This window comes from Uloborus diversus, chromosome 5, assembly GCF_026930045.1.
Source record: "Uloborus diversus isolate 005 chromosome 5, Udiv.v.3.1, whole genome shotgun sequence".
NCBI classification, from domain to species: domain Eukaryota; kingdom Metazoa; phylum Arthropoda; class Arachnida; order Araneae; family Uloboridae; genus Uloborus; species Uloborus diversus.
The window spans coordinates 166,580,374-166,608,096 of NC_072735.1; the positions used below are offsets into that span (position 1 = coordinate 166,580,374).

Genomic DNA, 27,723 nt, shown 5'->3' on the forward strand with positions numbered 1-27,723 from the left:
GACATCTCCACTCTCAGTTCGTTGCGGGGAAACTGAATCATTTTTAGTACGGAATTTACTATCCAATTTTACCGATAAAATTGTTCGTTTTTAGTTTGAATTTGCCTTCCTGAAGGTCAAATATCTAAAACATGACGCTAAATCCAGAATATGATACCCTTGCTAAAACATTTGTGCAGCAATTCTACGCTATTTTTGATGATCCGACGAGGCGTGCAACCCTGGCCACCTTCTACAACGTGAGTATGCCTGCCGGGGCTAAGCTGAAAGTTATTTGTATTTTTTATTATTCATGTAATAAAAGCTTACAGTTGCTTTGACTACACATAGTACATTTAGTAACTATGCAATTTTTCATAATTGTTGAGTGTAATAGGTTTGTAATACGCACGTTCTATTGCTTGATTGGAGATAACACCTGCATACTTTTTCCTGTGTACTCTTCGAATTATTTTTCTTTGCAAAAAGATACATATGGGCATATATACTATGATAGTTTGAAAGAGCAAGTATAGTTTTTCTTAAAGTTTAAAAAAGTCATGTACTTTAACCAAATCGGAAAAAATAACACTGAACAGTCAAAGGGGGGCCATTTAACTTTAGATCAGTTAGTATACATTTCCTCTATGCCGAACTTTGAGTTTGCTGTAGTTTTGTCTGAAAAGTTTGATACTGTTGTAAAAAATATTAAAAGGAACACACACATAAAAAATGTAAACAAAATGTTACAAAACAAAAGTTATTGGATAAATTTCTTTGAAGACCCAATTTAGTCATGTGATAAGCTTGATGTAAGTCTGGTATCTTTCGGCAGCTAACTGACTATGGAATTGTAACTTTTGATTACAATTGTATTGCCTTATTCAACATGCTACGACTTGAAGGATAAAGCGCTCAATAATCATGAGGTAAATATTCAAACTTTTATCTCATATTCTGTTACAACTTTCGTTTGAGTTTATTTTTAATGTGCGGATTTGACTTTTAAATTCGTTTTTATAGGGTAGGCTAATCCAAGATTCAGAGGTTAACTAACTAAAGTAAAATGTAAGAATTATGTTCAAAACCCTTTCTTTGAATTAAAATAAGTCATTCTAGTTTTTTTTTTTTTGCAATGCATTGTTTTCTTTTTTTTTTTTTTTTTTTATTTCTGAAATATTAGGACAAATTTTAAAGCAATTCATTAGAAGAAATCAGGTTTCTTCCTCTTGTTTCACGCAAAACGTGCCAACCATTCGTCGTTTATCATGTGATTTGGGGGTCTTTGGGTCAGCTTTTACTAAGTCAATGATTGGACTTACTCCCTTTGTTTTAATCCCTGCTCTAAGCTTCCGCCCAACAGAAATTAGCTAAAATTTATTGAGTTATGTCATTTGCTCAGTACTGCTTTGTTTATAAGACTAAAATGGAAAATTCAATTCAAGTGAAAAAAAAAAGTAAACAGTTGTTTAAAATGGGGTTGTTTGCAAAATTTTATAAGTATTTTTTTCTGAAAGAGCATGCTTTAAAATATAGGATCTGACCATTTTTTAAATAATTTGACTAAGTTAAATATTTTTTAAAAATTGTTTTAATTGGTGTTCTTTTATTGTTTACATTTCTGCTGATGACATCACAAATGATGAAATGCCATTCACAGAACACAATATTTAGTTCGCATCTTTACTCAAATGTGTTGGCACCAATATGGTTGATAGCAAGTGGAGAGGGCAATATTTAATTCACTTCTTGATTATCATAACGTAGAACATGGTAGACAAATGTGCTATAAAGACCATGCCTTATTTTCAAAATTTGACATTTAAAAAAATTAAAAGCGTTGGCGAAAATGAAAGCTTTTTCTTGCTCCATGTTTTTTTTTTTTTCTCACTCTATCTCTTTCAGTGACTAAAAGTAGTACCTTTGACTGAAGGAAACAACCCTGTTTGGACGAGTTGCAAGGGAAAAAAGTAAGACATCAACTGCAGAGTTTTAGAAAGTTGAAGTACACAATTGAATTAGTGAAAGTATATATTTTTTTTCTTCCGTTCTAAAATATTGTGAACCACTCTACTGTAAAAGCTTGGAAGAAAATCTCACTCTTCTTAAAGTTTTAATTCTAGCCCATGATTAAAAAAGAGGGTTTGTGATAAATTTGTATGAAATTAAATTTAACTAAAACGTACATTTTTCAGGAAGAAAGATCTATGCTGACCTTTGAAGGAGAACAATTCTTTGGCTGTTCAAAAATCATGGCAAAAATTCAGGTATAGTTGCTTTTTGTTGTGTCTAGTGAAATAAATATAATTGTGTATTAATATTTAATACTGTTGACGGTTGTTATAACAATATGTACCTGACTAAATCAGTTTTCAGACATGTGAGTTTTCAGAATTTTTACTGAAGTCTGTATTTTTTCAAGTCTGCAAAATACTGTGTGTGGAAAAAAGAAGGGGCATTGGAAGCTAAAATTTTTGAATAATTTTTACAATTAGTGTATCATTTTGCAAGAGCCAACCAGCAAAGCAATATATAATCATAGGAGGTTTTTCTTTAACTTTATGTTACAATAATACAGTCAACTCACCATAACTCAATGTTCCAAGGGACAGGCTAAAACCTTAGAGTTATTGTTCGTTCAAGTTATGGAAAGTTTCCCCAGTCTTCCCAAGAGTTAAGATGGAACCCAATGAAAACTTCAAGATAAAGAAATATTCGAATTAGACTTCAAGCTATCAAGAGTTGATTTTCCAACAAGGGGTCGATTCATGTGCAAATTGAGTCCACTCTGTGGCCCCTTCGTAAAATTCCAAATTGTTAAAGTGGCCACTTCTCAAAATTTCATATCATAAAATTAATCCTTTCAAAAAATTTCGTTTGTAAAAACATCGCTTTTAAGCTTGATCAATTAGTCTAATATCAAAACATCAGTTTAAAAAAAACTTTCAGCTTACAAGTCATTCAAGCCAAAAAGTTTTTACTGTGATAGCTAAATGTGCTTTGCCCATGGTTCATGACATTTTCCTTACTGAGGACCATTTGGCACCTTTGTGGACCACATCCAATTGAAATATTTTCACAACAATTAAACTACTTGAAATGAGATGAATTTGAATTTTTCTTTAAGAAATTTAATTGTTACAGAGAAAATGGTTTTAAGTGATTCATTTTCTCTAGCTGTTCATGAACCACATTAAAATTGTTTGTAAACAGGAAGTTAAGAGTCACTGCTCTATACAATTGGTATGACTGGATATTTTTCACAACAAAAACAAAATTACACATGCAAAAACTTGACGACCATCCCAATGTCTGAATTTTTACAAAAGCAAAGCAGAGAGTGAAAATTGAAAGGTATTTTAAAAGCCTTGCTTGAATTAATTACAAATATTTTATTTGTTAACAAACATAAGATGGCAACAATTAAACATTTTAAATCATTGAGATAATATTTCCAATCATTTCCATACAATTAAAATCACGAGAAATACGCAGACGACAATATATTACGATTTATCTTATTGTTGCATTAATAAAGCTATTTTTATTCGCAAAAAAAAAAAAAAAAATCAACACCTCTTGGAGTGATTGGCGTTAAAATTGAACCAAAGCCTCTTTACATATGGATTCACATGTATTCCAAATTTCAACCAGAACGTAGCATTACTTCTTGAGATATGGCACTCACAATGGAAAAAAAGAACGGATGACTGCGCTACCCCCCCCTTTTAGCTGTTGACACCAAAATAAAATCGGCTCTTATACCCACTAAGGTCTACTTGCTGATAAATTTTTCTTTCATTCCGTTCATTATTTCTTGAGATACAGCAGTCACAATTGACGACAAAAAACGTTCTATAGCTCAACCCCCGTTTGAGCTATTGACACCAAAATTGAATCAGCACCTGTTCCTGTTAATGGCAACATATGGACCAAATTTTGTTTGATTCCGCCAGTTACTTCCTGAGGAATAGCAAGCACGTGTAACTCAAAAAACGTCCCATTGCTCCACCCCCCTTGGAGGAATTCGTGCCAAAAGCCAACGGGCACAAGTTCGCACAGGAGCGCATATGTGTACCAAAATTCGTTCGATTTCATGCGGTAGTTTTTGCTGTAGAGCACCACAAAAAAACGGTCTCACACATATGGACGCACATACACACAGACAGACAGACATTTTCCAAAAATAGTCGAAATGGATTTAGCACACCTCAAAACGTTCAAATCCTTTGAAATTCGAAAATTTGCATGAATCTAATACTTTCTTCTATATATTAGAAATAGAAGAAAGTAAAAATGTGGAATGACCATTAGGGTGGTCCAAAAAAGGTCCTTTTTTAAAAAATCCTGATTTTTATTGGTCCTACCCCCTCATTTGGTTCCATCTGAGTAAAAAATAATTATTGTGAAGTTTGAGCTCATAATTTTAACATTTAGAGGTAGCTCAACAACCTCAAAGTTCGGCGTTTTACCATTTTATGCCATAAATGCAGAATAAAATTGAATAAAATTGACGCTAGGAAAAGTATATAATTTATTTAATTAAAATTGCCAGCATTTTCTAGGTTAAAAATAGTTACATAATAATAATATTTCAACAGTTATGCATATTGCTTTCCTTAGTACACATTACAAACTCTGCTTTTTACATCCGGGATTAAGCTCGTCGATGTTCTGCGACAACTTGCAACAAAAATTGGCATTGTTCTTCATTGCGTGTTATTTTTCCATTAAACTCTTTTATAAGGGCTATACCCCATTCAGCATTATCATTAACCACTGCAATTCCTTGAATAATCCTTTTTCTTTTTTAAAATCCTCCTGAAGCTCCCAGATTTCTGGATCTACGTGAATGAAGGTATCATGTAAACCCATGCTTTGAAAAAATGAAATTGACCCCTTTGTCACAAGTTCTTCGAATTTCATATCCATAAAATGTTTTGGCAAAATCTTAGGGTGCTTCACCACATTATTTTTCCCATTTACTTCATTCATCGCCTTCACCATCTGTCTTTTAATGCAGTGGAGCACTTTATTGGCAAAGAGGGCTAATGCCACTAGCTCTTCTGACAAATAACACAGGTGATTGGCAAATTTCTGCATTGAAGTTTTGCTTGTTTTCATCAATCTTTCTATGCTTCAATAAAGAGTTCATTAAATTAAAATCGTTATACGGTGCATTTTGAGGCATAGAAGCTGTCATCCAAGCCTTTAAATACACATGTACAACAAATATGCATATTTTTTGCAATCCCTTTTCTTCTATTGACGTGATGGTAAATTAACAGCTAAACATCCATATTTTGAAACAATACAAAATTTTGGATATCCATCTAGCATGATGCATAGCCCAAGTGCTACAAAGTTGATACCATGTGGAGCAGCTTTACCGAGAAATATTAAGCATAGTTCAAGACATTCTCGATAATCATCTCTCGCTTGAGTGTTATGTAGTAATCTTTCAGCAAATACTATTGTATCATCCTTTACATCTGTCATTTGTGCTAAAATGTCCTTATTGTTGATGCCTATGATGTATTTGTCTTTGTCTTCCCAGTAGGCCTGGAATCGTTTAAAGAGAGGTACATCTGGTGCGGAAGAAAAACTCAAACATTTATTAAACATTGCACCAATAATTAATTCCATAATTTGATGTTGAAATGGAAAATATAGTAAACTTTCCTTTAGTTTTTGCTCTAGTAAAACAGGGGTATCCTTGCTTTCCCCGGTATTGACACTCGTTGTGTCAAAGCTCATTGCAGAAACTTTGTCAGTTAGGCCCCAGTCCTGCAAAGCTCACCTTCTATATTTTTTTGTGTCATTGTAGTTCTGTTCCCCCCCCCCCCCCCCAATAACTTCCATTGTTAATAAAGTTTCTAACTTGGGCTGACAGTTTTGGGGTCTTTGTACGGGTATTCTGACTTTCTGCCAAAATTTTGTTATTTCTTCTGTTGTATTTCTTAAAGATTCTCTTATGGTTTTCTTTAATTCAATATGGTTATGAAGAAACATACCCAGTGCCATACGAATTGAAGGTAGTTTATTGCCTGTCAGCTAGCTCACTTATGGTTGAACTAAGAAGATAAACCTCTGATCTGATGTATTTGCCATGTCCAGTTATTTTTAAGTAAAGAGACATATGCATTTCAAAAATAAGTGCAAACTGCCATTCCAACAGTGGTGAAACCAAAACAATTAAGAATACATACATAAGCAATAAGTTGAAAATTTATTCGATCACGACTGTTAAAGGAATAGATTTTATGTATTTACTTGTATTTACAAAAGTATTTTCACAATGGCTATTGTTAAGTCTCTATATAAAAAAAAAACAATTTTATAAAGCAATTGTTTTCTTGTTAATAAAAATAGCATCTACCTTAGTGAGGTTAATGGTCGTGTGTCGTACGCATCTATTCAGAACTTTATCTGCGTTGAGCTACCTCTAAATATTACCGAAATGTTTTCAAATTTTGTCGGATTTATTTTTTAATGCATTGAAATAAAATGGAAGGGTAGGACTCAAAAAATTTTCACTTTCAAAATTTTGGACCAGCCTAATGACCATTGCATAAATTTGGGAGGTAACAAATTGTCATGTCAGAGCTACGTTAGGAGTTTGTCTAATGCTTTTAGATGCCCTATTGGTGCTTAGAGGTGACGAGAGTGATTCGTCGTTCTTATACTTAAAGGTATTATAGTTTTTTATTATTATAGATGGTCATGATTATTGAAGGTTAGTAATTTACAGTAGGTTTGCTATTGTATAAGGTTCATTGATTAATATTATACTAGCTGCGTTCCCGGCGTTGCACGGGCTACTTAAAAAATGAAAGAGATGTCCAATTAATGTTTTTGTATTACTCTGACATCAGTTTCTAAAGCGCTAAGGAGTAAATAAATATGCGCAATGCAAGGTTTGCAAAACACCAGTAGAGCATATTTTTGGCAAAAATCTCTTTAAAATTAATCATAGTTATCAATAATGCAAGTTATGAGTATTTTCAATTAGCACAAAAGATGAAAATATATGCATTATCAATTATAATCTGTGCTCACTTTAAACTGAATTAAATCTGATAGACTATACCTGAAACATTTGTATGTACAATTACGATCAGCTTTTTACATAAAATGACACATACTTTTTGGTTGCTTATGTGAAACTAAAGCACCAAGACTTAATAAATACCAATCAGCATTAATTTAATACCAAGTCATCAGATTCGAATTAAGCTTTAGTTAAAATCCTTAAAAACAATATTTTTGTTCAACTCTGTTTCACTTAAAGAAATCCAAACAATCTTAATTTAACGTGTTCTTTTAACGATACAAACTGTATTTCAAAAATAGAAACAGGAAGGAAAAAGAGAGTTATTACAATTCGAAAACTCACCCATGTGACGGGAAAAAGTCCAACAAAATAAACATAATTAGTCGCACATCCTAAATGTACCAAAATATGAGGCCGGTGAATGAAAAACTTACACTACAATCAATAAACATAGCTAAAGAAACAACCTTCATATGCTGAAAAGAGTTAAGAAAGTTGAATGTAAAAAATGAAAAAAGGACAGACGATAAAATAAAGGCTATAACCGAATAGAGCAACCAATTTTAAACTAATTAAAAATGAAATTCTGGATGGAAACGTTGTTTTAAGATTTGGACAGCAGCCAAAAAAATCTCTTTTAAAACAATTATTAGAATTTTACTTGCTCACGCAAATTCAAAATGGCAACAGGAAAGAAATAAAATTCCCGAATAACGTTATGTTAATTAACATTTCAATTAATATCTCCGCTAATTAAAGTCGCACAATTACGAGATTGGTCCTATTGTTTTCTTCGGGAAATTTCGAATTGATCGGTATCTCGTTTGACTCCCGATTCGCAGCGGTTCTCGAGAAGATAGATCTTCAGACAGACAGACGCGAACAGATTTTAATATTATAGTGGGTGACATAATAGGTATTGATAGCTAATATATTGCCTTTTTAAAACACCATTCCTGGAACATAATTCAAGTACTACACTCCTGTTTGTGAAAATTGCAACACCATGAAGGAAGCATCATAATTGAATGAAATTTAATACACAGTTGGGTGGTAATGGTACCAGTAAATTATTACATTTTCAAACCAAACAAACAATAAAAAGAGATAGAAATTAGTATTTTGTGTGGCCACCACGCGCCGCAATATGAGCTGCTACACGACTCGGCATGGAGGGAAACAAAGTTTGAAGATCTGCTGCGGAAAAGTATTCCCGATTGTTTGTATGTGCAACCAAAGTTCGTCCGTCGAAGCAACAGGACGAGGATCCCGAGCGAGACGCCGCCCAACAAAATCCCACCCATGTTCAATCGGTGACATATCCAGGGAATATGCAAACCAAGAAAGAAGCTGTACCTACTGCGAATCAAGGTAGGATTTGACAATCCAGGCGACATGTGGACGGGCATTATCCTGCTGGAATACAGCCCATGGCATTCCTTGCAGGAAAGGAATAGCTTGGGGCTGTGAAATTTCTTTTATACATCGGATACTGTTCAAATTGCCCACAATTCGTAGCAATTGTGACTGCCCATGATATGAAATAGCTCCCCAGACCATAACTCCAGGTGTTCGTCCAAGCGCCTGACACGAATTCGGCCATTATGGTGCCACAAATTGAAGTGCGATTCGACAAAAAAAGATGACCTGCTGCCAATCAGCACGCCAGCTCCTATGCACATTGGGTCATTGAGATGGTTTTGCATGAGAGGAATCCTGTATAAAGGAATCCTTGCTCAGCTCACACTGCAGCAGACGTCTCCAAATTGATGAAGCACAAAATGTAACACCTGTAGCTGTTGACCACTGTGCTGACAATTGTCTAGAAGAAACTGGGGTTCGTCAGCACCATACGCACCAGGTGTCTGTCATCGCAAGCTGATGTCACATTTCGGGGTCCACTCCTGTGTTTCTGAGCTGTCCGACCCTCGTCCGTCCACTGCTTCCAAACATGCATGATTGTGCTGCTGTTGCACTGCACAGTAAAGATTTAGTTAACGTTTACTCTAGCATATAACCACCGATAATCATACCTGCCTCGCTACAGCCGTCTATTTATGTTCGGTTTGACCCGCCGTTCAGAGGGCGCTGCTCAGCATACGCATGCGCTACCGGTCTGCAATTCTAATAATTTGCATATCATGCCCTACTTTACATTTCCTGCAATTTTCAGTTCACTCGCGTAAGTCCTTCGTGGTGTTGCAATTTTCTTTCACAAAAGGGAGTGTACTTCATATACAACCACAACAGAATCCTAATGCATCCAGGGGTCCGTTTTTTGCGAAAAATCAAATAATTTTGTGAAAAATGAATTAATTTTGTGAAAAATCAAAAAATTTCGCAAAAAAAAAATTTTTTTTGTTAACTCACTGGTGGTTTGACATACGAGCGGAATTTCACCTGGAAAAGGTCACCTTGGGAACATGGCTATCTGCTCGAAATGGTCAATACTTTTTATCTTGAAATTTCCTCCCCCTTTCGGAAGGAGATAAAAAGCACTTAATCCCTTTTGACCAGGACGTGCTGTCAAAGCTCAACCCCTTTCTTTTCAACGCGTGTCGCAAGGAAGAGTGGAACTCCTCCAGACATGCTGCCAAGGTCTGTCCCGCCCATTTCTCCCCTAAACACGTGTAGCAAACGAGTTGAATTCCTTTCAGCCAGTCGTGTTTTACTAATCACAACTTTCTGTAATATTTATGAAGTAATAATCTAGATTTTAAATCTCTGGAATTGCTATCTCCTACTACTGCTCTAAATTACTATTCACATATTTTATTATTGAATTTAACTACTCATATTCAACATTTATAAAACAATATTTATAACAAGTTATATAACAATATGAAATAGCTAAATGCATTTAGTTATGATTGTAATGTTTTGCATAACCTGAAATGATACGTAATAATAAAAAGCAATAAAGGAATTCCCTCCCCCCTTCCGCGCAATAGCAATTCGTTGTTTCTCTTTTAACGCTGGGGAAAAAAAGCACTGCAAATTTATACATCTATGCATACTTTTTACATACTATGTTTGTATATGTATATTTTTTTCTTTATTTGTGCATTTTTATGTTTCGAATCTCGCCATATTTGAGACTAAGTGATCGTAATAGCGGTATACCTAGGCTTGCCTTATTACCGAAATGTTCAACCAGGACCCTCCCCCCCCCCCCACCGTGGGTATTTCAAAAGGTATACACCCCGGCTGGTTTTCAGAGTGTTTTAGAAGGTAGTTTATTCTCAATGCTATGGATAAATGATTACTAATTATCAGCCTAAACAAAGAATAATAAATGATACATGACGCAAGCAGATACATTTAAACAATTTATTTTGTAAACGTTAATCTTTTGAAGTTACTTCAGCAAGAAATGAGGAATTGAATTTTGAACAATATTTACTTGTTTATTGCATTGGCTAGGACTTTTTTAGAAAGTCTTTTTTGTTTTAAATCTTTTTGTAAAATTCCTTACAAGCTAATCCGATAGTAATTTTACAGGTCATAAATTACAAATCTGTACCTCAGAGCTAAACTAACGTGATTCACATACGCTACTTTACAGGAGAGAAAAAAATATGTCATGTGAGTGCAATTTTCGAAAATATGTAAAATATCCAATATTTTCAATCAAGGCAAACTAATGTCTTCAAAATAGTAAATGCATCCTTAAATCACTCTTTATTTATTATTATAATATGCAGACTTAAAATTAAGGTTTCTTTAATTATTCATATCTAATATTCCATTTTACATTTTAGTCGATTTTAATAGAGTTAATATAGCGTTAGCTGTTCTACTCATTTGTCTTCTGTTAGCTACTTTTACACAGTTATATGATTCAGAAAAAAACAATATGCAACAGTCAGGGGCACAGTCATAAGACATTTTCTTTTGTTCCAACCAATGGTTAACAATTTAATTAGGTACTTTTAATATGCATTAAAATTGTTACATTACTAATAATTTTATGAATAAAAAAAATACATTATTTTGTTATATTAATGTCTAATAATACATCATAAAACTATAGTGCATAACTTTTTGGGTATTTTTAATAATAAGAGCTATATTACTATGATTAATATAATTTTTATACTGAAAATACCGTAGTTGGAAAAATAAATATCGAAAATATCATGATATTTTCAGAACAAATATCGGATATATATCGGCGAACCCTAGCAGTAATAAACAGAAAATTCAAATTTTTGGACTTACGTCAGTCTGGCTACGAGGTACAGAAATGAAAAATTTATTATTTTAAATAATCCTTCACGGTTAATTATTTTTATATTTTTTTGGTCATCTGTAATGAAACTTATATTTTACCGAGACGTGAAGTAAACTGGCCGGGACACTGGATTTTTGAATGAAAATCGGGACTGTCTAGGATCCCGTTTGAAAATCGGAAAACAAATACTATATCCAACATTCACTGAATTATGGCGTATTTAACAAAGCTATTATTAAAGAAACACTGACAATCACATGGGATCTAGTATGGGGCGCCTCGATGAGAGGTCTCAGAAGGACAGTGTAACCTCCCCAAAAAATTCTCATTTGAAAAATTTGGAAACACTATTGCAACATTGAGATTCTTCTTTCAAATTTTAAAAATTGTTTTTAATGATGCATAATGTTGTTTCTCATTAGATGTTATGTAAGTATGATATAATGTTCATACTCATGTTTATCATTTGGAAAAAGTAGAACTTCATTCGAAAATTTGAGAATCCACCTCTCCCCCCCCCCCCTCTCTCATTTTATTTCGGAGTGCCCCTGCTAGTAGTTAAGACCTAAGTGACCGAGCTATGTATCAAATCAAAGTTATGAAAACACAATTAAAGCAAAAAATAGTAAACAACGAAATACTTTTAAATTATAGTGGTAAAAAAAAGTCGCAGCAAAAAAGTTGTTAAAATAATTTTACGAATTTTCATCCCCGTAAAAGGTTTATTAATTAGTATGAGGCATGAATTATGATGATTTTTCTATAAAAATCAAGGTTTTATAATTATTTTTGCTTAAGTTGTTCCAAGGAATTGAAAGATCATATGACTTGTATCAAGCAATTGCACAGATTAAATAGTGATTTGAGATAAATATCAAGCTTTGGGCAAATTGAGATCAATGAAAATTCTGGATTTGTTGCTTAATAAAGTACAAATAGTTAAGCTCTGCTGAAGTTTTATTTTAATTATAAAACGGTTTAAACTTTTATTTATTTTTCTCTATTTATTATTATTCTTTTTTTTTACATAAAAGAATAGTTATAATTCTCACTTAACCATTTCCCCATTTCCATCTTCCTACAAAATACTGTAGATCTTAAGCAACTCCATAGAAATTTCCTTTACTTAAGAGTCAGGTCCCATTCTTCTGAATTTCTTCCCCCTCTCAATGAAAAAAATTCCGAGGCTCTTTATTTTTTATTGAAAAGAAAAAGCTACAAACGATTCAATTTTTGATTTTTTTTTCTTTTTTTTTTCTTTTTTTTTTCTTTTTTTGAAAACTATTCATTTTCATATACTTTTCCATTAACAATAAAAAAAAATATTATTATTGTTCTTTGCTAACAACTGAAGTTTTTTTTTTTTGTATAAATGTTAACACAATAGCTGCCTGGTGTTGTGCAAAATTTTTGCTCTTACTATATATTGTTTATTTAGTTTTTTTTACTTATACAGAATTGAAATTGTATGCTAAGAGATAAATGTTTGTTTTTCTTTGTGATTAAAATAATTATAAGCTGAAGTATTAGACAGAATCGGTGAATTTAAAATGTTTCTGATATTAATGATTGAAATTTGCGACCAAAACCCAAGGCCAATCAGTTAGAGTAAATAAATTTGAAAAAATATCCCTTTTTTTATATTTTTTATAATGTTTTTTGAGTACAACATCTGCCTAAATGTGCGTAAAACGCGACGTAAGTGCACATAAAAGTTGAAAATTGATCTTTTACGTGTACTCTTTGGTTTTCTTTACAGCATTGTGATTTTATAACACTTAACGTTCCTAAATTATATGTTAGTAGCGAATAAAGCCGTAGCTATAAATTTATTTCCAAAAGGATACTTAGTTTGTTTTCGTTTAATTTGAAATCTCACGGCTTTTATTTATTAATTTATTTGAAATGTAATTGAATGTCATTGTCGTCGATTAAATTATGTTGCATCCATTTACAGCACAATCATTAATTAAATGTAAATTTTAAGCTTAGAAGAAAGAGAAGTGGATATTTCATTCTTGGAATCAAGTTTTGCTTTTAGCAGATGCTTACAATAAATAGCAAGGAGGTTTGCTTAGAAATCTTTGTGTTGATAAGAAGGATGGTATTACTGTCTAACATAAAAAAAAACCAGTTCGATCAGTTGCTATAATTCACAGAGTTTTGAATGTTTTGATCGCAAGGTGAAAATGCATGTCTTTTTTATGTCACACCCGCAACGGGTAGAAATTAATTTTTTAAAAAATAAATAAAATATCAATCAACTTGCAAATTGGCATCAATGTACCTGCAAGTGATCTTTATTGAAAATATAAAAATTGAAACCTATACTCTAAAATATTTTTGCTGATGACTAATTTAGTTAGTGTAAATGTCACACCCGCAACTTTGGATTGGGCGATTAAAAATGGATTTTTGCTACAAACAAAAATTAGTTATAAAAAATATAAAAATGCTTTTGCTTAAAAAATAAAAGGAAATAAAACAACGTTAAAAGCACAGTGCAGGAACACTGCAGACACGTGTTTTCGTGTTACAAGGAATTCCTTTTTCAGTGCACAAAATGGGAGCTCGTGGATTTAAAGACATCCGACAAAAGTCAGATTTTTTTGTCCAATGTCTTTACATTCTTTACCTCACATGTTATGCACTGAAAAAGACGTTCCTTGTAATGGGGGGGGAGGGGGCGGAAACACGTGTCTGCAGTGTTCCTGCACATTTAATTTATCTGCTTTTAAAAACCATTTATGTTTGGCGGACTGGAACTATAATTGATTGGTATACAGTGAAACCCCTCCTAACGGACACCCCTCTTATGTGGACAATTTTTAATTCCCCAGTTCCAATGCAAATAACATCATTAAACCCTTGTCCTGCGGACACCTCTCTATTGCGAACAAAAAAAAATTGTCCTGTTAGTGTTGGTATTAGAGGGATTTTACTGTAATTTGTTTTAATTCCAACTTGATTAATCATACCTTTTATTTATTTATTTTTAATTTTAAAAATAATTTTTTTGTAAAATTTTTGACACAAACAAAATTGTTTATAGGGCATTCCAAGGTATTTTTGACATTATGTAGAGTCCGTAACGTGACCTTTTTTTGCCATAACTTTTTAATTTGCCATTTGATTTGCAAATTATTTTATTTTGAGCTGGTGTATTGGTAGGAAAAGATCAAAATAAAATAATATGCTAATCAAACAGTAAATTAAAAAGTTATGGCAAAAAAGGTCATGTTACGGACTCTACATAAATGTCAGAAATACCGTGGAATGCCCCTTATATAATGCGTAATTAAATTTTAGCAGGAATTTAGTTTTAAAAACTATTATATGGACAAGGAGGTCTATACTACTATTCCAATAAGTTCAAAATTCATCACATGTGTGTCAGTGGTTCTTCTTAAAACATAATTGGTACTTGGGTAACTCGGCCGAGTAGTGAAAGGCCGAGAACTCGGTACTTGGCCAAGTAGTGAAAGGCCGAGTACTCGGTACTCAGCTACTCGGCCAAAGTGCTACCCGGTACGTCTCTATTTAAAATGACTGAAGAATTTTAATATTTACCCAGATAATGCTGTGATTTTACGATTATTTTAAAAGGGATTTTACGTATGCATAATAATTGTAACAACTTATTTTTAGGGGGATCAGAAAGAAGCAAGTACTTCTCCTTGTTTTGAAATATTAATGTGCTAAATATGAAAATAGATTTTCATTATATTTTGATGTTGTAGTATACATTCCATCCCTTGCGCTATAAAAGGTTTTAAATGATTGAGGGATTTTAATGTTTACCCAGATAGTGCAAAAAATTATTTACTATAATCCTGTGTATTGTGAGATGAAATGAATATATACATATGCAGTAGCTCATATTCTTTTAGTATGATGTTTACTTATTTGTTTTTCATGAATTTCAGAGTTTGACGTTTCAGAAGATAGCCCACAATATTACTGCTGTAGATGCCCAGCCAATGTTCGATGGTGGTATTCTAATTTCTGTCCTAGGTCAATTAAAGGTATATACATCTTCCTTTTGTACCTTTTTAAATTTTATAATAGAATGCAATTATAAATGTTAAACACATTTATTAATATCTATTTTTGTTCTGTTTTTGCCAACAACAGTCTTTTAACAGTAAGTTCTGCCTTAACCCTTAAGCCAAGGCTAAGGCAGAACTACGTGCAATATACCAACAGCTCGGTTATGACTTCCAGAGACTGCAGTTATGGGCTCGTCAATAACGGAGCTGGAGGCAGATTTCAGCTCATTGTAGCTGCGAGTGCCAACAAATTAAATTTTAACAGACCAGCGAAAGGCCGCAGCAATAGCAGTTAAACTTATTAATTGAAAGTAAAGCTTGGGTATTAAGTAATAAGTTATTGCCCTTAAGCAAGGGCTAAAGCAGAACTATATGCAATGAACCTCGTTGTGGCTGCTCTCCCTGATGTGCTAAGTTTATGTATATCATTACTATGTCCTCATTATTATAAGGGGACCCACTTACCCCTTATAACAACAATTTATCGGGTAAGTGGGACACCTCCCCTTAAACACTTATTAATGATATTTTATACAAAAATTCTTTTTGTAGTATTAACTTGGAGTTAAACTGTGAATGAAAAATTAATGATCATAAAAAAATAACTAACCTGAAAACACTTCTCTGAAAAATGTTGCTTAAACTCGCAAATATTTTTCAATTTTTTTTTTTTTTTACTAAGTGCTATACCTATAAAAAAGTTCCATGAATCCCAAATATATGCAAAACCAATCAATGTGATGCAGAGCTTCACCCAGATTAAAAAAAAGCAGGGTGCTGTTTTTTTTTAAAAAAAGGGCATTTTTTTCAAAACTAAAAGGCGTGTTATTGCTTCAAAGCATTAGTGAATGTAGTCGTATACTAATATTCCTGGGGTCAAATGTCTAACTATTGCACCAAAAAAACGTCGAAACATTCATGAATTACTTCCTAGGACAATTGAATAGTTTATAATCATTTTAAAAAATATGGTAACTAATTCCTTCAACTGTTATTAGCCGTAACTTAAACTTTTAAATCCCAAAGTAATAATTGCTCTTGTACTAACCACCACCATAAGGAAACAAAAACCAATAAACAGCGCCAGTTTGAAAGTACTTGATATTTATTTTCAATAGTTATGTTATTTGTTTTGAATTGAAATGTCCAAAATCATCCACATATGGCTTTTTCAGGCTGATTACTTTGTATTGTTGTCATATTTTTGCGTTTCTTTGATGCCGCGTGTCACGTGAAATATTAGCGTTTTGCTGTAAATTTGCAGCAATCTTTTAGCATCTGCTTTCGATTTTCGATATTTATTATTATTTTTCCAGTAGTACATAATGAAATATATTGAGCAAAAATACATACATATTTTTCAGACCAAGAAATGCTCATCATGTGTATAATCTATACATATAATAAAACAAGATGTTTGTGTGTGTGTGTGTGTTTGTGGTGCGCATCCTGGGAAAACGGTAAGGCCTAGAAAGATGAAATTTGATATACAGGTGCAGTTTTTGCCGAAAATGTGCACCTCAGGCTTCGATTTTTGATATTTTAATTAAAAAAAAAGTTATTTAATGTTTTATGTGTTTTTTTGCACTTTTTAGTACTTTTTACCTCACAGACCCCGAACCAATCGCACCACACAAATATTTTTTGAAAAATTTTTGAAGATAGAGCAATTTTTGTATTTTTTATAAATTTTTGAAAAAACCTTTATTTTGCAATTTTTTTGGGTTTAATTTTTTTCGAAAGCCATCCTGCAAAAAAGGATTGAACCCTCAATTCTAAAATTTTAGGTGGTAATAGTAAAAACATTCTGCCCGCTTCAGAAGAAAAAAGTTTTTAAAAATATGCAATAGTTTTTTTTTTTACAATTTTTTTAATGACAGAACACAACGCGAGCTGTTCGCTTGCCGGCTGAATTCCGAGCTTACCTCATCACGTGATCCAACTGAAATCGTTTGCCTTCTCTTCACTTTTTTTTTTTTTGCAAGCGCTACTTTTTGAACACTATGGGGAACATAGAGCCTTTTTTTTTTTTTTTTTTGCAGGCTATTTTGATTAAATAAAGCCCGCGATTTTTTGCACAATCTTTGTTTTTGTTACGGATTGGCGGTTAGGTTAGGTAGATACAGAGATAGAGGTTGAGTGGACAAAAAATGTTTTTGTTTTCGAATTAATACTTATATAAAAAAAAGATTGTACTGTCAGGAGGTAGATATGCACATATCATATAGATTGATAGATAGACAAATATAGAGGTCGATATAGTAGATGGACAGCAAGAAAGAGACATGCCCGTCATTTAAGGAATTTCAATGGGTTGTCAGAGGCCCCCCCCTACACACACCATGACTTTGAAAAAACAATGCTTTCACATAAAAGTAGAAGTGCTTTTTGTTATTTTTCGACAAAATTTGCATGAAGAGTACGTCGTTTGTGTCTCCCCTCCCCCTCCTTTAAAAATATTTCAAACGACGGAACTGGAGATAGATCTAGAAAATATTTTATTCAAACTACTAATGATATAGATAGATATAGAATGATTGATACCGCCACGAAATTTGTTTAAGCAGCCGCCAAAGGCGACAACATCGGCGTAAAAAGGCGAATGATAATATTGAGAAAAAAGAGAAAAACATTGATTAATACTGTCACTAAATTGTCTAAGCAGCCGCCGAAGGTGTCAACCCTGGCCCAAAAAGGCGGACCAGCTGGTCGCCGCAGGCGGCTAGTGCTGAATAAAATAGAACATGTTATCCATGAATTATGCGCAAAAACAATTCTTTCAGCAAATAATCGTGATTTAGAGAATTATGGACTGAAATAAAGTTAAAATAAAAAATAAATTTGCATTGCAAATGAAAAAAAAAACGAACTGATGTGTGCATCACTTCCTTTTACACCAATTAAGTTATTTCCCCATTATTGTTAATTTTAATGTGATTCAATAGTTAACTCTCTAAATATTACCAACAATGGCCAAATTGAAACAAGATTTTAAAAAAAAGTGGTGACAAAACTTGGCGTTCAAAAGCTTGCCGATATATTGCTAAGTGTTTGCATAAATTATAACACCACTTGAGTTTGCATTGAAATTAACATTGATTTCTCCCCAAAAAGGTGTAAAAGACCCCTTTTGGAACCTCTGAGTGCAACCAAAAAGGGAGGTGCACAACTAGACCCCACTAGGAGTCAACGTATCCAATTTCAACTTTCTAGGACATACCGTTCTTGAGTTATGCGACATACATACGCAAATACATACATATGGACATCTCAAGAAAAGTCATAATTAACTCGGGGAATATCAAAATGGATATTTCGGGTGTTTATAAGTTCTAAGGCACTTATCCGCGTATGGTCAGGTTGAAAAAAAACTCAACATTTATTTGGGTGAGCAAAATGGAAATTAAGGCCGAATCTTGAGTAAATTTTTTCACAGATGCAGTACTTTCTTTTTTGTAAAAGGAAGTAAAAAATGGCACTAATTTCCGAAGATGGCGGATTTTAGGTCGGTGGATTTGTTGCGCTTCACTGCACCTACGTAATTCTAATTCAAAATGTAATAGCACTATTAAGAATTTGAATGGAAAATTCTAAAATGCAGGGTTAACTTAATTATATGGCTGGAAAAGAAGAGTTAGAATTATCTTAAAACACATGTCAATTGGACAAAGAAACACTTCCCTTATCATGCAGCGATATGGAGGAAGGATGACAGCCAGTATTCTTTGCTGGAAACTAGTGGAAACAGCCCCCATTATTGAATAAGAGGTGATACAAACCCTGAGGCAAGGAATAAGGAAGTGATTCTGGGATTTCAGCAGTGGCTTATCAGTAGTGTTCCCAAAGTGAAACATTCTTGGAAGAACATTGTTTAGTCTCTACATTGCCCAGGCCACATTTTATACTCTGCGGCAACTGATAATAGAAGGCATTCTTTTCTCATAGTCAGCTCAATGGCAATCCAAGTTGGGAGGAGAGGGGGAGGGGCAGACATTCCCTGTTTTCACTTAGAAGAAAGACATTGGAAAGCAAAGGGAGAGGGGACACTGGCTTCATTCCTTTTCCTAGCAAGAATCTATACATATAATAAAATAAGATGTTTGTGTGTGTGTGTGTGTGTGGCGGGCATTCCGGGAAAACGGCAAGGCCTAGAAAGATGAAACTTGGTATACAGGTGCAGTTTTTGCTAAAGATGTGCACCTCGGGCTTCGATTTTTGATATTTTCATTAGAAAAAAAGTTATTTAATGTTTTATGTGATTTTTAACCTCACAGACCCCGAACCAACCACGCCAGACATACATTTTGTGTAGGAAATTTAATTTTAAATATGACAAATGAAAAAATTTTAAAGATAGAGCAATTTTTGTATTTTTTATAGATTTTTGAAAAAAACCTTTAATTTGCATTTTTTTCTGGGATTAGTTTTTTTTGAAACCCATCCTGCGAAAAGTATTGAACCCTCAATTCTAAAATTTTAGTTGGTAATAATAAAAACATTCTGCCCCCTTCAGAAGAAAAAGGTTTTTAAAAATACACAATAATTTTTTTTACAATTTTTTTAATGCAGAACGCAACGCGAACTGCTCGCTTGCCGGCTGAGTTCCAAACTTACCTCATCACATGATCCAACTGAAATCGTTTGCATTCTCTTCACCTTTTTATTTTTATTTTTTTGCAAGCGTTACTTTTTGCCGCACTACGGGGAAAATAGAGCCTTTTTTTTTGCGGGCTATTTTGATTAAATAAATAAAGCCCGCGATTTTTTGCATGATCTGTGTTTTTGTTATGGATTGGCGGTTAGGTTAGGTAGATACAAAGATAGATATTGAGTGGACAAAAAATGTATTTTTTTTCTTTGAATGAATACTTATATAAATAAAATAAGATTGTTACTGTCAGAGGTAGATACGCATAGATCGTATGGATAGACAGATAGATAGACAAATATAGAGGTTGATATAGTAGATGGTCAGCAAGAAAGAGACATGCCCGTCATTTAAAAAATCCCCCCCCCCCACACACACACACACACCATGACTTTGAAAAAACAATGCTTTCACAAAAAAGTGAGTGTGCTTTTTGTTATTTTTCGACAAAATTTGCATGAAGAGTACGCCGTTTGTGTCTCCCCTCCCCTCCTTTAAAAGTATTCCAAACGACGGAACTGGAGATAGGTCTAGAAAATATTTTATTCAAACTACTAACTATTGATAGCGCCACGAAATTTATTTAAGCAGCCGCCGAAGGCGGCAACATTGGCGTAAAAAGGCGAATGGTGTAAAAAGGTGGACCAGCTGGTCGCCGAAGGCGGCTAGTCTTAAATCAAAAGGATGCCAGTTAATGAACAAAACGGCAAGTTGGTCGCGTTCTAAGAATCAATGGGCAAGTTGGGCGCCGCTGAGGGTCTGATGTGATCACATGTGATATGATCAGACTAAAAAAGTTTGAAAACCTTATCCATATTTCAGTTTTAGGGGGTTGACCCACTTCACGAACCAACCCTAACTTTAAATTTTGTTTTCAATTATTTTTATTTTAAACTTCATTTTCTTTGTCCACATCCAATGGCCAATACTGACTTTATCCAAGTCAGTTTTATTCATGGTTAAATCCACCATTCATACAACCCCGTCTCTAGATCTTAAAACCGAGCTGTCTGTATTTTGCTTGCAATAGTCTTTACCTAAAACAAAAGTATCAGTTTAAAACTTGTAAGCTCTTATGTCATATGTAGCTGCCAACTCTCCCAATTTGTTCAGTAGGCTCCCGAACTTCAATGCCTTCTCCCAAACTCCCTAATAAAGTAAATATCCCTTGAATGATCATCAGAACAGTGCAATGCTTTAAAATAGAGATTCGTCAATGATTAGATCCAAAAAGAAGTAAAATGAAATATAAACATATTTCAAAACCGATTGGATAGATACGAGGGACGTTTTTAAAGTAAGGTCCGTTTTGAAATAAAAAAAGAACGAGTACAGATAGAGCAAAGAAATTTATTGCACAGAAATCTACCACCCTAACGCTATTTTCCGACATTGCTCCCGTGATTTTCCAAGCATTTGTCATAGCGTGGTACAGGTTTTTGTATACCTATTCGTACAAAGTTGCCGCCTGTGTAGTCAACCTTGAGGATTCTTGGGGGGGCTTTGGCTGGGACGCTTTTGAACATCCTCTGGTTTGCCCCCACCTCACTCGCAGCAACTTTCATTTGTTTAGGCATCTAAAGCATTTTCTAGGTGGTCTGTGGCACAACAGCAATAATGAGGTCAGAGAACATGTTACCCCGTGGTTGACTACACAGGCAGCAATTTTCTACGAATAGTTATTCAAAAACCTGTGCCACGCTATGACAAATGCTTAGAAAATCATGGGAGCAATGTCGAAAAATAGCGTAAGGGTGGTAGATTTTGTGCAATAAATTTCTTTGCTCTATCTGTACTCGTTCTTTTTTCATTTCGAAACGGACCTTACTTTAAAAACGCCCCTCGTATCTATCCAATCGGTTTTGAAATATGTTTATATTTCATTTTACTTCTTATTGGATTTTTTCCCCAAAAGAATGCAATAAAAGCATTACCGATATTTTTTAAACTTCCTAAATTTTTACTTGCTACAAGGAGTGTTTATTACTTTAAAGCAAAGGGAAACTAATGCTTCTAGGTAAAAATATCAGTCTCAATTTCGGAATGTCGCATTCTATACAGAATTAATTTAAGATATCCCTATTGGTGTTTTTAAGATCTGTTACACTCAAACTTTTGTTGCTTAATTTATTTCTACAGAGTCTCCCTAATTTTATACATTTTTAATCATTCTATGTTGGCAGGTAAGACCTAAACTTGTTTTTAAAAAATAACCATAGTTTTAGCAAGTTTCTTCACTAAGAAAGTGATACTAGGAAATTAAGACATTTCATATTAGAATGACCAATAATTTCTGCTACCCACCATGACTATTGCGATAATTTTGGCCATCATACCAAAATTCCATGATAAAATAAACTATTAAAGAAAAATGTCATTTTAAAATGCTAAATTTAATAATTAAATGTATGAATTTTTTTTTTAGTGTTTTTATTTCATAAAGTAAAGTAACCTTTTCCTACGGACTAAAGCAACCAGAAATGTTTTTCATTGCAGTTCACAACACAATTTGAATAAATATTTTACATGCTACCTTTCTTGAATTTCCACATATGGGTAACCAGACTTAGATAAAATGAAAAGCTTTCTGCGAACACAAATCCTAACTGGAAAATTTTCTGCAAATAATTATTTTGCCTGACTCACCCTTGAATAAAAAATTAAATTTATACTCAAATATGAAAGAGAAAAAAAAAGTTCTTTAAATTTTTTTTTACAATAACATATAGTTTGCTTATTTTTCACCAACTGCAAAAACCTGCCAAAACCATTATTTTTTTTACACATGTGCTTTAAAAAGCTTTTGGAGAAAGGCTTTAACAGAAATAAACTCAGGGATTTTCTTAAAAATTCCCTTTTTTTAAAAAAAATCAACGTTAGCACTTTGAAAAAAAAAATTCTGCAGAGCCAAAAATTTTCTGCGAACGCTGTTCACACGTTCGTCTATATTATGCAAGACTGGGTATAACACTAGCAGAACAATATTCTATGGGTTTGTTTCAGCAAGAAATTAATTGTTGATACCTTTGCTTGCAGGTTGACTTTATAAAAAAAAAGTTTTAAAAACTTTTTAGTTTGTCAGAATGTTATTGAGTTGCAGTCTTTATAATTGATAAATTTATGACAACAATATTCCGAGTTTGCACTAAGTCCCTTTTTCCAATCCTAGCCACATTTGTCCCTGTCAAAGTGTGTCCATGAAAGATTCACCCCTTCCAATCAGAAACCATAACATGAATCATTTTTGCTAATTTCCCAAATATTTTATGAATAATTCTATATTTGTGTTTATGATGGATATCTTATTTGTGAGCAATCTTTCTGCATCCTTCATTAGAATTCAACTAGTTTTATTTCATATATTTATTAAGTTTCTATGCAATGTAAATAAGCAAGATTTATTTTTATTTTTGTTAAACTCTTGGCCTCAAAATATAAATGTGATGCTAAGATCATTTGAAGGTATGTTTTAAAATACTGTAAAATTAAACTCAAAATCAGTTTTTCTTTTGATTTAATCTGTTTAATTTATAGCACTACACCTCTAATTGGTGTAGAAAGCATTAAATAAAGAAGAGAATTAGTAAACACAAGTAGGTTTTTTATTTGAAAAAGCCTAAAAGCAAACCTTAAGAGATATTGCTTCCTCAATAGTGATAATTTGTAGTTTGGGAAGGGCGTTAAATTAAGTTAAGCAGGGTTCAAAGTGCCCTAATTTGCTTAAAATGTTCATTATTTTATGCCTTATTTTTGCAGAAAATGAAAAAGTTCTATTTGAACCAATTCAACTCTAAAATAAGAAATATCAATGTCAAACAGCACAAATTGCTGATTACTGCAGACACGTGTTTCAGCATTGCAAGAAACACCATTTTCGATGCAAAAGAAAAGAGCTTATGGATGAGGATGTCATTTCATCCATAAGCTCTTTTCTTTTCTTTTGCATTGAAAAAAGCTGTTCTTGTAAAAACAAAACACATGTCTATAGTAATCTGCAATTTGTGCTGTTTGTCATTGTTATTCCTTATTTTACTTTTCATGCACAAAGGTATTTAACTCAATTCAAATTTGTTCTATCATATGTCAAGTCGTATGACTCCTGTGAGTTTATCATTGCTATCTGAGTGTATGAAATGGTGAACAGTGAACTTGAAAAATTTTAGAAGGCAATTTAAAGAGTGCTGACTTTAATATGTTTATTTTAACTGTCTTTTTAACAGTTCAATAACTTAAACTGCAACCCTTATGGAAGTAGTTCTCAAACTTATTTCACTACAACAATTTCACACAACATTTTATTTAGGAATAAGGTTTCAAAGCAGTTAACAAAATTTGTGGCATGCAGCTATGTTACATGCTTTGCAATAACAATGCAACGACAAGCCATTCTACCAAGCTTTCACTGATCTGTGCTGCTGTTGTTGTATCTCATGCAATAGATTGTAACTTTAAAAAATCACTTTTAACCTTTCTTAAAAACTGAAATGAATGTTAAGCGGTCTTTGTAAAAAATTTGACCAGTTTCCCATTTGTCATTTTCTGGCTTGTGTGCATTTAGCACATCAACACTGCATTTATAACCATATTTTCTTATATATTATTGCTTAATTAGATGTTCTCTCTATCACCTAGTCAAGTATCGCTGTGTTGTTCAGACTCACCCTGTGTGTAGAAATATTCCTGAAAGTTTTTTTCATTTAAAAGACAACTTAAAGTTATAACTAAGAATCATATGAAAAACTATTGAAGTCTTCAAAGAAATCTTACCTAATACCTTTATGATTACAAGTGATTTGTTATGAAAAAAAATGTATAAGCTAAAAATGTCAAAACACAAAGTTTTAAAAAAGAATCCACATTCAAATCTATTCTACAACGGCAGACTCCTTGATTTGGAGTGAAAAGAATGAATTTTCAAATTTGGTTATTGAGTATTTTCATTTTCGTTTCTAAGTTAGCGTTGCATATATTAACTGACTCTATGCTTGTCAACAATGATTCATCATCAGAATTCCGGGAAAAAACTTCGAAGAAATTCGATTCACCTTATGTGTGAAAACTCATTTTCTTCTAGTAACTCTCTTAAGAAGTTGTGAGTTTGCCTGAAAATTAACATCTATACACTGTAGTGATTTTTTTTTCTTTTAAATATCTGTGTGCTCTAAGAAAAGCATATTTCCTTTTAGTAGTTTTGAATATGCCCTTTATTATATTAAAGCACTATTCCTCTTTTCTAAATTTTTGCTAAAATGTCCTATTTTCAAACCTTTTGCCAAACTTTCTTACTTTTCGCCTATCAAAGCCGTTATCTATGATCGTGATTCATATTCATATAAAATATATGTGGGCGCTAACCAAATTTCGTTGAGTTAAAATATTTGATAAGCTTAATTTTATTTCATGACCGTCGTTAGATTTTCTTTCCTAATGTAACTCCCCCCCCCTCCCCCATAAGTCGGAGTTGTTTTTTCTCCAAATAGTATGAACAGAAAAGGCATGGACGAAGTGAATCTAATAAACCACATAACTTTATAAATTGAGTGGAGTTTTTTTTTTTTTTTTTTCAAAATATAATTGACAATCGAACAAACAGAATTTTTGGGGTTTTGTTGTAGTTTATAGAAGAATTCAAGTAACAGAGCACCCAACTGATGGAAATATTTTATCAAATTAAATGGCAGTTTAAATGATGGCAGAAAGTTAAAATGGCAAAAACGTTTATGATGTTGAAGAGAAATTGAGCCAGAGGTCATTCTATACTTTTGTTTTAATTTTTGCTTTCCTTGAAACTTTAGCTAATTGAAGTTTCACTGTAATACATTCTAGTACTGATTTCAGAATTACTTTGCAAATTTAATGTTCCTAAAAACTAAGTTATTTTTCTCTTTTCTCAATTTTTCAGTTCTAGGGTCACACAACTAAATATTGAACAAATTAGATTGAAATTAATTTCTTAATTTTATTTTTTGAAAATAAGATTTTGTCTTTTTTCTTTCTTTTTAATGCCATAGGAGCGCAGCTTTTGATTAAATAAAACTGATAAATATTTTTGAGGGTTTTATCAGGACTCTTGCATCCTTTTCGCTACTGCGCAGGAGCTAATTTTGAGATTAGTTTTCAAATCCTAATTTTTTGGAAAGTAAAGAATTTTTTTCTCTTTTCACTTTTTAGAGCCAAAAAAAAACGTAGCTAACCATAAATTAAAGTTAATTTTAAAAAAAATCTGCGTTCTAACAGATCTAAAAGTTTTTCCCTACCCTAATGTCAAATTAGAGAAGGGGTATAGGGAAATGTAACACTTTATGAAATAGGGATCAAAAATATTGGAAAAAAAGTTATACATCCTATGCCAGGGTTCGTTGAATTAAATCAACTTGATATAAATCAAGTGATGTTTTTTAAATTCATTTGAATCAAGTGATTTCTTTAACAAAATCATATATTAAAATCAGTTGCTTTTATTTTAATAAATTCATTTTGCATTTTTAGAATGTATCTAAATTTAACTATACTAAATTTAACTTCAACAGGCAAAACTACATAGATCCCTCTTTCTGTGTGTGTAACAGATTTTCACTCTTGCAATATTGTCCAAAATTGGTTTGAAACAAAATAAAAATTTGCAGTTTTTCTTATACATACACCATGACTGATATAGTTAAGAAAAGTAATTGTTCAACATATTCTTTTACACTAAAACGTACATAATGGTGGAAACCTTATCTTTAAGCAAAGCATAAAAAACAGCATATTTATAAATCTTAAAAATTTATTGAATAGAGGACTTATCTTAATTTTAAAAGTAAGTTGAATGGATTCATCTAATGTATGAAATATATTATGTGTATAAATGTAAAGTAGTTCATATTTGCAAATTTTGTGAGATTAAAAAAAAAAAAATGATTTAAATAAAAACATCCATTTTAAATTTAAAAAAAATAATAAAACTCACAAAACTTGTCCTATAGCCATATCTTCTACCATACTTTACTAGTTAAAAGAAAGTGCCTGAAGCACTTGAAGTATTACTTTGACCTGCATACATGAGTACACACCCACATTCTTTTAAGTTATTATGGAACATTTATTAGTCAACTCTCTATAACTCAAAGTCCTCTGGAACCGGCTAAAACCTTCCAGTTATTGGTGCTTTCCACTGCCTTCTCAAAAAGTTGAGGATTAAATGTAAACTTCAAAATGAAGGAATATTCTGGTTGAGGCTTTGAGTTATTAAGAGTTAATATCTTACAAAGAAGCAGTGTGAGGTTCTCATCAGATTTTTATTCCTACATATAGCTGAAGCTTTTTTTTTCCACTTTTTTAAAATTTCTTATTTTATAAAAAAAAATCTACTCTCATTTCAAATGACATTTCCATGGAAGTTAATTTTGTGTCAAAATAATCATCTGTCTCTAAAATATGTTTTGATTTCCTTTCAGACGGATGATGACCCTCCACATAGTTTTAATCAAGTGTTTATACTCAAACCTACACCCGATACTGGAAGCTTTTTTGTTGCTCACGACTCTTTCAGGTTGTCGCTGCACTCTATGTAAACATGTATACCATTGATTTCTATTCAAGATAATTTTTAAGGCTTTCAACAAAGTAATATTTTATGACTGAGGTTAATTGAAATGTATATGTAATTTTTTTCATTCAATAAAATGTGATGTACTTTGCTTATAATGTAACTGTTTGTCATCTTACCTACTGTGTGGTCTTTCTCAAACTTGAAAGCGTTGTTCCCACTTGAAAA

At 32.7% G+C, this 27,723-nt stretch overlaps 2 protein-coding genes across 2 annotated transcripts in view; one reads left to right on the plus strand and one right to left on the minus strand.

Annotated features, from left to right (window-relative positions):
• Positions 1-27,723, minus strand: part of LOC129222660 (uncharacterized) — a 516,294-nt gene that overhangs the window by 350,052 nt on the left and 138,519 nt on the right. The window lies entirely within an intron of this gene.
• On the plus strand, positions 12-27,672 carry LOC129222661 (probable nuclear transport factor 2). The gene is made up of 4 exons (XM_054857191.1): positions 12-239; positions 2,175-2,246; positions 15,194-15,292; positions 27,404-27,672. The coding sequence occupies exons 1-4, from the start codon at positions 132-134 to the stop codon at positions 27,518-27,520; spliced, it is 396 nt and encodes a 131-aa protein (XP_054713166.1). The 5' UTR covers positions 12-131; the 3' UTR covers positions 27,521-27,672.